The sequence below is a fragment of the Lampetra fluviatilis genome, chromosome 10, assembly GCF_964198595.1.
Source record: "Lampetra fluviatilis chromosome 10, kcLamFluv1.1, whole genome shotgun sequence".
Classification (NCBI taxonomy): domain Eukaryota; kingdom Metazoa; phylum Chordata; class Hyperoartia; order Petromyzontiformes; family Petromyzontidae; genus Lampetra; species Lampetra fluviatilis.
Window position 1 is genome coordinate 1,724,223 of NC_136284.1, and position 12,839 is coordinate 1,737,061.

The 12,839-nt window shown below is 51.8% G+C and overlaps 1 protein-coding gene across 1 annotated transcript; it reads left to right on the forward strand.

Annotated features, from left to right (window-relative positions):
- Window positions 1-4,894: 4,894 nt before the first annotated feature.
- Window positions 4,895-10,209, forward strand: LOC144934400 (insulin-like growth factor-binding protein 5). The gene is made up of 4 exons (XM_078860119.1): window positions 4,895-5,589; window positions 6,375-6,592; window positions 8,215-8,334; window positions 8,607-10,209. The coding sequence occupies exons 1-4, from the start codon at window positions 5,181-5,183 to the stop codon at window positions 8,727-8,729; spliced, it is 870 nt and encodes a 289-aa protein (XP_078716245.1). The 5' UTR covers window positions 4,895-5,180; the 3' UTR covers window positions 8,730-10,209.
- The last annotated feature ends 2,630 nt before the right edge of the window (window positions 10,210-12,839 follow it).

Genomic DNA, 12,839 nt, shown 5'->3' on the forward strand with positions numbered 1-12,839 from the left:
CATCGCTCATTCGAGGCTTCTGCTCTTCTTGACATCTGGAATTATCTTGCTCTTGAACTACAACGCAGTTGAGACTCTGCCCTTGTTTGCGTCAAAAATGATGTGCATCTCGCTTCCCCCTCCTCTTTTCCCACCCCTGTGAAGCATCTGGATATGTGGTTGAATTTAGACGCTGCTATATAAATGTAGACTGTGTTGTATAAATACACCTCGTGAAATCCACGGGCGGATGCTGGCTATTTATGGAAATGAGGGGCCTTCAGTGGACCAAGTAAAGTCCTGGTCATAGCAGTTTGAATGTGGGCAGGAATTTGATGAAGTAGATCGTCAGGACGTACAATGGAAAACGACAACTTCAGAACTGTGCCGAAAAGTGGAGGATCTGGTTCTATCAAGAAAGAAACCAACACTCTTACAAATTGCTTGTGAACTTAGCATATCAGAACCCAGTATGCCAATAATCCGTCATGAAAGCTGGGCACGTCCCTGGTCGGTTTTCGGAGCAAATTCGAGTTTGTGAAGAGACTTCGGCAGTGTTTTGAAATAAATCCTAAAGTTTTTTCTTTCACAAATTGTGACTGGAGATTAAACATTATATCAATCTCTGGGACGCAGAGACGAAACCAGATTATACGCGGTGCAGGGTAAACATGTTGGATGCAACCGTTAGTTGTAGAGTTCATGGTCTCATCTTTTTGGTGATTCTGAAGATATTTCTCTTCGTTTGTTACATACCATGCAACATCACAATAGCAGGGCAAGGGTTACGCTGCCACACTTACGAAAAAAAAAATCGGCGTGGAAAGTTGACTTTTTTACGCGTCGCTTCTTCACAACAACGTGCCAGTTCACAAGTCCGATTTGTCGAGGCGGGCATCAGGAGAGTGCGGCTTCGAGGAGTTTAACCGCAACACGATGCAGCCCACACCCCCCCCCCCCCACACACAGCGACCGCATGCTCATCTTTCCATTCAAACACGTGGAGAATCCACACACACGCGCGCGCACGTGCTTGAGCGTCTATTTTCAAATGGTGAAGAAGTCAAAGTAGCAGTGTCAGGCTGGATTGAGGACCAAGAAAAGTGGACTTCCGCTCGAATATTCTTGTTCAATGCAAAGGGCAAGTGTGTAGAGATGAGAGGGGTGGGGTGGGGCACTGGGTGGACCTTGCCTACAGCCCGTCTTCCTTGCGCAGGTAGATCCCTTGGCGAGTGGATGCTTTCAAACAGGCCACTTACGCCACATGGTTTCACAACAACGATGATCATGTTGATGATCCAAGAATGTATACCTTGAATTATTGCGTTATCTGAGTTTAACTTGAACATTCCATTTGAGTTTTATTGCATAAAAAATGGCAATGTTGGAAAAAACAATGAAAACTTGTTTCCACTGTTGTGTTTCTATTCGTGATTGTCTCACCGACTGCTCATATACTGGCGGGGGACATTTGGCCAATTCAATTTAATCGTATTTTAAATGTGGGAAGAAACCAGGGTACCTACACATAACCAAATTCCACAAAAGAGTACACACCTACTTGCTGCACTGCCTCCTGCAGGCACCTTGCTGCACTTCAAGCTCAATCGCAGCATTATCCACGACCTCCAGGTCACTGGGTTACAAGGCAGCCGCCGTTAGCATCAAGCTGAAGTTATATACAATCATAATGAAAAGCACATGGATCACATTTACAATGTTAGATCCATTTACCCTGTAGTCCACTAGAATGGCAGTTACAGCTTCCCCTAATAACACTCACTGGAATATGGAACACTATAGCCCACGATCATATATAAACAGCGCGAAACTAGATTGGCACACGCCTATTCTTCCATCCTATCTTGTTTATTCCAAAGAATAATTCACAATTCGTTTGGACGAAGAGAGCAAGAGAAGATTTGGCCATCTGCGGCTGACTTATCTGCGGCAAATTGAGCGAATTAAAGACAACACAGTGCGTGGACCTGGATTGAAAGTTGCATGCGCCCCTTTGCACAGGCCAAGAGTGGTCCTAATTAAATTCTATTGGGTATTATGCAGAGCCCACGGAGTTCTCGGAGAAGAGAATTGTTATTTTACCGCACATATTTATTTAATACTCTATAAATAAAGCCAATTATATGTTTTATTTCAATTTCCAGTGCACATCATGCTGAGCAGCAATAAAATGGCTTTTGGAACTTTTCTTAAAAGCTCTCTTAAACCCAAGTTTACTGCCCCTATCTCAGCCACAGCACAAAGCTAAAGCCCCCAACAAAAAGCCAGCTGAGTTAACGCAGGCTTTGCAAAGGCCACAGGCTATCTTCAGTGACATCTCCAGCCAAGTTAAAAGGGTGTTACACTACGAGACTGGATATTAATTAACAGAAAGCGCGTGATTGTGGGCAATATGATCAGACACTGGAAGCTAAGCAGCTGTGAGCCCGGATAGTGCTTCGACTGATGACCACCACGCACAGCGGGTTGTTGCAAGTTGTTGTACGAAGATATGGTGGACAGCCCAGGGTAGTGCATACAAATCCTATTGTTCTACTGTACTATGTTTCAATAGCTATGCTCCCCGCCGCCAACAATGCGCACTGACCTGCAACACCCGTACTGGGTGTGGAGACCCCATCCAGCAGTGGATGGACAAATGGCCTGTGCGTGTACTTGAAGTGTCTTATTCCCATTGTTATTGGGTTAACTTATACTACACACTTTGTATATACTGTATAAGGCTCAGCAACAGCTATGTAAGTCTCTGCACACTAAACTGGACATCGCACATATGCAGCCGTTAAACATGTTTGCCGATTTCGGGATAAGTGTACGAGAGCCTGCCTGCGCGCGTGCGCGTGTGTGTTGTGTGTGCGCGTTATGTTTCGGCAGCGGTAGTGTAGCGGTTAGCGCGCTGCGCTACAAACCCGACGACCCGAGTTCGATTCGCGCTCACGGCCAACACCAGTGACGATTATCTGACGCGGTCCTCTGCCTCCCCTAGGTAGATTCAGCCTTAAATGAGTACCTGGTGCGGTGTGTAAACATCGCAATTGGGGAGACAAAGGCGGCCCGGCGTGGTGCTGGCCACCCACCCCCTCCTGTGCGGTGCTGGCCGTCATAGGTGCTCGCTAACAGCACTTGCCCCAACGGTCTGTTAAAGGGCATACGGGGGAGCTTTGTCTTTGTGTGTGGGTGCGCGTGTGCCGCGTCTGTGCGTGTGCGCGTGTGTGAGTGCGCGTGTGTGCGTGTACGCAGCTCAGCTCGTGTGACTCCCGCTTGTGTATGGTTTGCATTATTCTTGCTCAAAGTGCCCCGAGCCACAGCTGATTTAAATTATATTTTTTTGGACAAAGTGGCAGAGAGGCAGAAAATATTCCAAACTGGCTGAAAAAAAAATGTGCGCAATCTCAATTTGTGCGCACTTAGTTATAGAACTTTCCATCGCTATTTCCAAACGGCAACATATTTCACATTCTTCTACATCACAAAAAAACTGTCCGTGGCCTTTCCCCGCCTCCCCCCGCCTTCGTAATTAGTATTCACAACTTGAAGAAGTGCCATTCACCTAAAATAATATGGTATACTATTGTCACTGCAATAATGACCGTTATTAACAGGATCGCGTTAAATAACCAAATAATGTTGGCATTGAGCAAGATAGTGGTGACGAGATTACTCGGACAGACCCTGAACTACGGAGTATTGACACAAGTGTGAATATTTAATTTTCGTTGTGGCGAGACTCTTTTGTTTTGTAACAAATAAGGATGTGCGGCCCCCAAGTCGTTTGGAATGATTCATTATTTAATTAGCCTCGTTCACGGTGGCCTCAAACCCCCATAGGCCCCATATCTGCCCAGCAGACAGTCTACTCTGTTTTGATGATGATGATGTACGATGGTTTCTTTGGCATCTTAGCATTCAGCCCAGACGCCACTGGCTGACGGCCAAGCTAAACTATCCTAAGATGACAAAGGATGACAGCACTGATTTTGAACACACAAGCTCCAGTGACGCTGTAGAAAACGTCTTTTTTCAACGACGCGCGGGTGGCCAATGCGGTTTGGGGAATGCCGATGTTGACTGTCCCGAGGTTGACTGTCCCGAGGTTGACTGCCCCGAGGTAGACTGACCCAAAGTATCCGAGCATCGTGAGGTTCAGTCTCAGGGGGCGGTGAATGATGATTTCGGAAGTCAAAGGTGACTGAGGGTGATTCTGGGGGTCATGATGTTCGTGTGCATGTAAGAGGGAATTCTTCCAAGAGGAATTGGCGATGACTTTATGATCAGTTCTGGTGATAGAGAGGTCACTTTGACCTGATTCCCGGCTTTCATGAACCCACACCCTTTCAGCCTAGGTATCTGTGAATAACAGAATATATGATTACCCCCCCCCCCCCCTTAATTATTTATTTACCCATCCAAAAGAATCCCGAGTCTTCAAAATATTTCAGGAGAGTCCTGCACTGGGAAGTTTGGACAATTCTTCTTCTAATGAGTGGTTGGTGTGTGGGAGAAAGCTAACACACTCAAAGTAAAACCACTCATTAGGAAGGTGGGTGGGGGTAATAACGCAAGGGACCACACGGATGGGCTCACGAATCCAACGAATCCATCCAACTTTATGTACCGAAACCAACTGGCCACCTTGCAGTATCAAACATCTCTATGTGATCCACCAACCCCTGTCTAGAAACACCCGGATCACAGGCATGCATCCACCCAGCACAGAACTTGGGCTCGTGCACGTGACAGCCAAGGGGAGGCCTCCGGGATTTCCATCTCTCTACGCACCCGGCTACTGGGGGCCGGGGCCACCAATGCCCACACACACCACCGATATAATTGTTCACAATGCACGGTTCGGGGCGGCACACGCCGACTCCGCGATGCACGGTTCGGGGCGCCAGCCCGCCTCTATATAAGCGGGCGCACGGGACTCCACGTGCGAGGGGTGAGCGGAGCCGCCCATGGTTAGAACGGCATCAGCGAGAGCGTCTCCAGACTGTCTCCTCTGTCCTCGACTATCGCTCCTGCAGTAGGCTGCGCGCGCAGTCTCGTCTGCGCACACGGCAGAGTTATAGTTCGCACCGCACACGGCTGCAGAAACTGCCCGCGGGTTATTGCGCAATATATTCGGAGGCGCCCAGTGAATCGGTCGCGCGTCCGTCCCGTCGCGTCGACCCCGCGGGCCGATGGCCAAGCGCGCGCGCGGCGGCGCGGCGCCCTCGTCCCCGCTGCTGCTCTCCGTGCTGCTGCTGTGCGCTCGGGCCGCCCGAGACGGCCGCGCCGCCGAGGTGCCGCCGCCGCCGCCGCCTCCGCCCGTGCACTGCGAGGAGTGCGACTCGCGCGCCCTCTCGGCGTGCGTCACGCCGGCGGGCTGCGAGCTCGTCAAGGAGCCCGGCTGCGGCTGCTGCCTCACCTGCGCCCGCCTGCCCGGGCAGCCGTGCGGCGTCTACACGGAGCGCTGCGGCGCCGGTCAGCTGTGCAGCCCGGCCCCCGGGGAGATCCGCCCGCTCCAGTCGCTGCTCGAGGGACGCGGCGTGTGCAGGAACGCGAGCCTCGAGGCGCAGCAGCCGGCCTCGGCCACCGAGGCCACGCAGGGTGAGTGAGGGGAGGGGGTCACAGACGGCGGGGGTCGTTGAACCGGTGCGAGTGGTCGGGGGGGGGGCGCGTGGTGGAGATACACGGGGGAGAACGAGCAGGGGATGGGCACCGCAGAGGGCATGGGCAGAGGAGCCCGCGATCATCGCGATGGCTCGGCAACAGCCGGGGGGGGGGGGCACGAACGCGTAGGGACAGCGCATCTGGCGTTCTCAGACCTCATGGGGAGGTCAACACGAACGCCTGCGGGCGGGGGGGACTGTGGGGTTCGCTTCACATCGAGCGAAGGGAACCCGGCTGCTGGTGGAGACCAGAAACGATTTGCACAATCAGGGAGAGATCATGTGGGGTCACCGCGAGCGCGGTGCGGGTCTCACCGCTGCCCCAGTTTGAGCGAGACGCAGGGAGGGGGAGGAGGGGGGGACGCGGGTCCAGGCGCTCGTGCCGAGGGGCGCTGTGCCCGTGCGTGGTCACGCTCATTGCAGGCCAGTGGCCGTGTGTCCTCGCCGCGAATGCGAACCTCTTCCTACGTCCCAACGGCCGCGGTTTCACCCAAATCGCCGTGACCGATGTGGGGGGAGAGTGGGGGGGGAGCTATCATTAAATGTTGACGAAGCCGCGGGGCGGTCGCGTTTGGCGAGCCTGATGTGCGAGGTGGCACACCGAGCCACACCTGGGAGCGGCGCACCTCGGGGGCACGAGCTCGGAACCAGTTTCGATTTCGGTCGGGCTTTTCGCCCTCCTTGGCCCAGCTGACGAACTCCGTTCGTTTGCCCGCGACGCAGACCCCGAGGGTCCGTGGAGCGCCGAGGCGGAGCCCACGAGCCCCGAGCCGCCGCCGGGCGACTCGCTGAGCCGCAGCCGCATCAACAATGAGCGCGAGCGGCAGAAGCTGCTGCAGGGCACGCCGCAGCGCCACCGGGAGCGCTTGGTGCAGGGCGCCCCCGAGAGAGGCAGCGTGGGCTTCGCGGTCGCCGCGGGAGGGCCCCGACTCCAGCAACAAGTGAGTGCCCCCCCCCCATACCACCGGGTTAGGGTTGGGGCCACACGCGGGCCCGGTCGCCTATTGGCTGCTGCTGGAGCGCCGGGCCTCCTTCCCGAGCGGGATAATTGATGCGCAATGGAGTAGGGGGATGGGGGGGGTCTGATGAGCGAGCTGCAGCGCCGCCTCCCGGGTCGCGATGCGCGCAGCCCCCGTGCCTGCAGGGCGGGAGCTGTGGTGGTGGGGGGGAGACTACACGCACTGTGAGTAATGGGTCGACGTCACCTTTGCAGCCACTAGGGGGCGCTACCACTAAAATACGACGACGTAAAACAATCGCGTGAATGCGATCGAGTCGAATGGCCATAATGCATTCAACGGCAGGGGATCGGGCTTCGTGGTTTTAGTGCGATGCCGGCGCGCTGTGAGCGCCCTGCCGAGCGGGTTGCAGATGCGCGCAGTAGCGCGCTGCAGTGAACGCGCGCTGCAGTGAACGCGCGCTGCAGTGAACGCGCGCTGCAGTGAACGCGCGCTGCAGTGAACGCGCGCTGCAGTGAACGCGCGCTGCAGTGAACGCGCGTGCGCGATTCTGGAAATGTAAAAACGCCAGGAACTGTGGCCGTTCAAATGCCGCGAACGTAGCAAGCGGCTTGCCATCACCGCGCGTGGTTCCTTACGAAAGCAGCTCCGGTGAGGGCGTTGGGCCCAGCTCCCTCCCCTGACCGTCTCCCTAGTGCTGCACGTGTGCCCGCGCAAAGTGAGCTCGAGGTGAACTGTAAAACACGACGATTGATTTCTACTGCGTAGCCTAGACGGCGAATCTAGCTCGCCGCTCCGCGAAGCACTGGTAAGCGCTCGTGAGTGCATTTAGTCAGCACAATCCACACCACAGCAAGCACGACAGCAAACATTAGTAAGAGATAGTGAGCACGAGCTTGCCAGCACTGCGGGAAACCACTGGCATTGGCGTACCCGAATGTAAGCAATGTAGTAATTATCACCAAGCATTAGGGTACGTATTGGGCAAAACTCGAGTAAGTATATATATTGACATGAATTCGTATTCGCAGCAATTAGTGTTTAGTGAGTAAATTAGTAAGCACAACATATAAGAAGAACTCGTGAAAATTAATGAGCACGATACAGAATACTTGCGAGTTAGCACAGGCCTTAATAAAGAGGCATCAATCATGGCAGTTCATAAAAAAAGATAAACAGCAGTTTCCAGCGATATGATACTTTACTACCGTTACATCACGCCACCTTCGACTGCGTTTTAAATGCGCCCTAAACTCGAGTGCAGCAAACAGAGCCGCAGAGCGCCCCCGTGGCGAAACCTAAACGCACGGCTGACGACGAGACAAAGGCGGTGGTGACATTTGCAACTAATTAGGCAGTGACATCGGGACATCATGGCAGACACGCGGCAGATTCCAGGGATTTGGGAAACCCGGTTTTCACAGCGCTTCAGCTGCCCTAACAATTCTACGATCGGTGCTTCAACGGCCACAATGCTGTTACAAAAAACACCGGCGAAAATGCCCTCCCTGGCGGTGTCCAGATACGATCAGCCTGGGTGGTTGTTGCGGAACCTGCGGTGCTGCCTCGTTGTTCAGGATGACGTTGATTGGATTTTCTCACAGGGCCCCTGTCGCAAGCTAATGGACAACATACTTGAAAACCTCAAAACGGCCACACGCCCAACCCTCAAAGGAGTCCGCATTCCGAACTGTGACAGACGCGGCTTTTTCAAGAAGAAACAGGTACTGCGTTCACCACCCTGGCTCTGCACGTTGCTTCCTCCACAGAAACTCATTTCATTATTTCCCGAAAGCCTAAAATTGGCATCGGCTACATAAATCTCTCTAATCTTTGAGGTAATTAAAAATCTCATAATCTAGGTCATCGGAGTTTCATTGAAGCCGTATTACAAAAAAATAATCCGCTCGTTTGCCGCTCACGTAAGAGGCTTCCGCCCGTTATGGTAACGTTTCGCGGTCGTAACCGGGGCGCTGCGTGTGCCGTCTCCTTGCAGTGCAACCCTTCGCGTGGCCGGCACCGCGGGATCTGCTGGTGCGTGGATAAGTATGGGACGCACCAGCCGGGTTCCGAGTCCCAAAAGGGGGACGTGCACTGCCCCAACATCGAGGGTGACTGAGGCCCCCTCCGTGAGACCCCCCCACCCGACACCCGGCCATTTGTTTCTGAGCGTCCTTCCTCGTCGTTCCATCGTTAGCTGGTGTTGAAATGGAAAGAAAGTGTCTCCGTTTGTTTCTCCTTAATCCTCCTACATTAGAGAAGTGGCTTTGTTTTTTTCGCTGTAGTTTAAAAGCGACGGTAAAAAAATCAAAATCCATTCCATGCTTATTGTGGAGAATACGCGGGGGAGGGAGGGGGGATATTTGTGACTCTGGGTCAATTGCACTGCCTCGCTGGGCGGGGAACGTGGGCCGTGCAGGGACGGATGGCTGCCCGCGGGTGAGCGCTGCGGGGCCTGGCTGTTGGGAGCTGGGAAGGCAACTCCCGAGACTGCCCACCTACTGTTCAAGCAGTGCATTCGTTGTGAAGTGTTCCGTGGTCGTTGTCCGGTGTTTGTGAGAGGGACGTGCGCGCCGAGAGCTATGGTGAGAGGGGACGTGCGATGATCGAGGGTGACTTGTGTATATAATACGAACCAGTTAATATCTAAATATTCAAAGGCAGATTTCACTGGTCAAAATAAAAAAAAAACACAAGTATTTACTTGGCATGCCATTGTTAGAAACGTAAAGATGTACGGATACATTTTTTTTTATAACTTAAAGTTTTCAGTTAAGCTACATAAACCATAGTTATTTCAGTGTAATCATGAAGAGCTGAGCGAGATGTTGAGTTTTTGTCAAAGCAACACTCTGGATGGGCCTCCCATTGCACTGTGGCGACGGCACAATCTCGCTTGCGTCCGTCGAGACTCTGCCGAGATGGCGAGGGGAGGCCGATGACGAGCGGCGGCACGTCTTCGTTTCTCTTGCGACCTCCGCCGCTTAGACGCAAACTTTCCGCTCGGCCAGCATTAAGTGGGCACCTTGTGGCAATTTTAAACTGCAGCGATCTCACTTCCTGCCTCCTGGGTGCAGGGGGTGGGGTAGTGACTAATGCGAAGGAGGTTCGTCTGTGTGCGTGCGCGCGCGTGTGTGCGTGCGCACCAGTGCAGACTCGTGCCAAGGCTTGCGTGTGCGTGTGTGCATCGGTGTGTGTTGCGTGCACACACACACCGATGCGATTTAAACAATTTTGGCGGAGCTCATTCGCAGCACACAAATCTAACAAAGAGATGCAACTCTGTGGATTATTTTTTTACATTTTCCCTCTCCGTCAACCCCTGTACCCCCATCCCCTCCTCCTCATGCATAAAACTGAATGACGACTTCCGCTATTTATGTTATTTTGTAATTTAAAACGTTGGTGTATTCATTTGTTTTTTTGGTCACATTGTCATATCATGTACAGGGATGGCACCATGTCATTCAGGGTCCCAAGGATTTGTTTTACAGCTGGGATTCCAGTTTCACAATCCTTTCAGCATGCAAGGAACAGCCTTGTGCCATCCCTGGTGTATTTAAGTTGTCATGCATAAGTGAATAAAATATTTAGTAATAGCCGTGTTCAATGTGCATTCTTACCAATATCTGCCACTTTGTTTTTACTTTTTTTTACTAAATTTGACGTCCGTAAAAAACCATCCTATTCTGTTTGTTTACCCAGGAAAGCCTCACAGTCTCATTACTCTTGTTGTAGGAGAGTCCTGCCAAAGTTTTGCAGTAGGGGGTGATGATCGTTCTGTAGATTCCAAATTAGCCTTTTTGCGGATAATTTTTCAAATTTGGATCATGGCGTCAGCACACAAAGGGGCTACTCCTTCAAATGACGTCACTGGATCTTTAACGTCCACCGTGAAGCAGACAGTGCGTTTAGTATTTATGGCTATTACACACGCCGCAGTATTAACCAGGGTGGCCGTTTGGGATTAGAACCATGAACCTGTGCAACAAGCCGCGAACGCGCTACTGCTGGGCCATGCTATCGCCCCACATACGACACGTAAAATATTAAACCAGAAAGACGTTGCAGAGTTGCTTCCTAGCCGGCGCAGCGGCGCACATCTGCAGTGAGAAGATAACGTTCAGCACACACAACTTGAGCTGTCGGCGTGGCTCCACGTCTGCCGAGGGAGCGCATGCTAATCCTGCGGCGTTGATAGCCTAGTTATACAGAACATGCCGTTATGCTTACCATGTGGTGACTTTCATGGGCAAGCAGTAAAGCCCTGAAATAAAAAAGGGATCGTCTTGGCTGCACGGTGCAGTGGCATTAATCATCGGAACTGGAATATCTCGACAGAGTTAGCGCTTTCTGTCGCACTGCAGCCTTACAAAGAGAATTGCTTCACCCATTGTTTACTTGGGTATATCAGAAACATCTGTTCGTGGAAGTATATTACGTGAAAATCTTGCAAGAGGAAAGCATCAGGTGGGATTCGTACTCGCGGCCACCTGCCATTTTAGCAACACGCAAGAGGTCGCGATGAGAAGGTGGGAGCCGTTGAGGACAGGACATCCCTCCTCCTTTCGTATGGCTGCTGAGCAGAGCAACAACTACAATCTCACATTCAGGTGGTCAAGCCAGACAATCGCGTCAGGAGTAGGCGAGTGCGTCGCTACGATGTCTCCCTAGTATTTGTGGATTGGGCATTGCGTCGTCAGATGTTGTATGGTCTGTTCTGGATGACCACAGTCGCACCCTGGAGAGTTGAACATCTTCCATTTGTGCATCAGGTATCTGCATCTGCTGCCATGGTTTTGTGCAGTGGATGCGGTTGAGGGTGGCCAATGAGCTTCGTGGAAGATCAAACCCAGGGATGTTCCGCGCTGGGTCTTTCACAACAAGGCGGTGTTTGTGAGTTCTTGTGAACTCCATTCAGCTCTCCAAGTTTGGAGAGGACATCCGTTTGCCAACATTGACAGCGACTTGCATCAACGTGACCGCTTCGTGCACATCGCCAACAAGTCCCACTCACCTGCACAGTGACAACACAAAACAAACTACCACGACCGCCTCGGTAATAGCCCTCGATTCAAATGGAGGCAGACATTGATGTCCTCGTGTAAAAAAAAAACCAAGATTCAGTTTTATTACACTTGAGTAAAAACACTCGGTACAGTCACTTCTCACATCGATGCATTCATTCGGTTACTTCATCGCACGTAAAATTGAGGCTTAAAAGTGCACCGTCAAATCGGTGCATCATAACGACGGAATCATCTTTAAATGGGTGTATAAAATAAGGCTCCGTCAATTGCTTCGTTAACGGTTATCGATTTTGAAGAAACGCGCGAATACTCATGCCGTGCACCGCTCCGTTCATCCGGGCTGAATTTAAACAATCGCTCGAAAGCGGCGGTGGCGACCCGGCAATCGGAGAGAGGGACGCTCAATCCTCCGGAGGCGTCCGCCCGGCAGGGCCCCAGCCTAGCGCCCCCACCCAACGCGGCGCATTGCCGATTTACGGAGAGCGAAGATGTAGGTGCCGCAACATATGTACTAGAGCCACACACATGTGTTGCTATGAAGCGTGGCCATGCCATTGTTGCACCATATTCAAAGGAAAAACATTCACAAAGATTTTTCGGCATAAGCCACCCGAATATAAATTAGGTACGAACAAATAGAAACACTCATCTTGTGACTTTTCTTCACGGTTGGTGATTTGAACAATGTTTATACAAAATATATTATGCGTGTTCGTGCTTTTGTTGACTTTGGTTGTGATATAATTGGAAACATTTGCCGAGTGTATATTTAGCTCATAAGAGAACACTGCCAAACACAGGGCATGGCATTGATAATGTCCATGTTGTGACGCTACGGTGCCATCATTTTGAGATGGACAATGCCATTACGTTCTGGATGCGGTGCAGCCCATCGTAAGCATGGCAACTATGGTCACACGACAAAGGCACTTGCTCAACTGGCATGTACATAAAAACTAAAGAAAAAGTTATTGGACTTGCTTTGACATGTCACGACAACCCCGAGCCATAGGCAAGTGCTCAGGTCTCACACCGCAAATGTGGGGGGGGGGGGGGGGGGGTGCTGCACGAATTTAATTTCACGTAAAAAAGTGCGATTGGCCAATGTCACTAATTGCACATTTGTGTACGCTGCTGTGTCCGCGCAAGGGAAATTATTGAGATTGGAAAAGTAAAAATGCCTCTGCGGGAACTTGGAA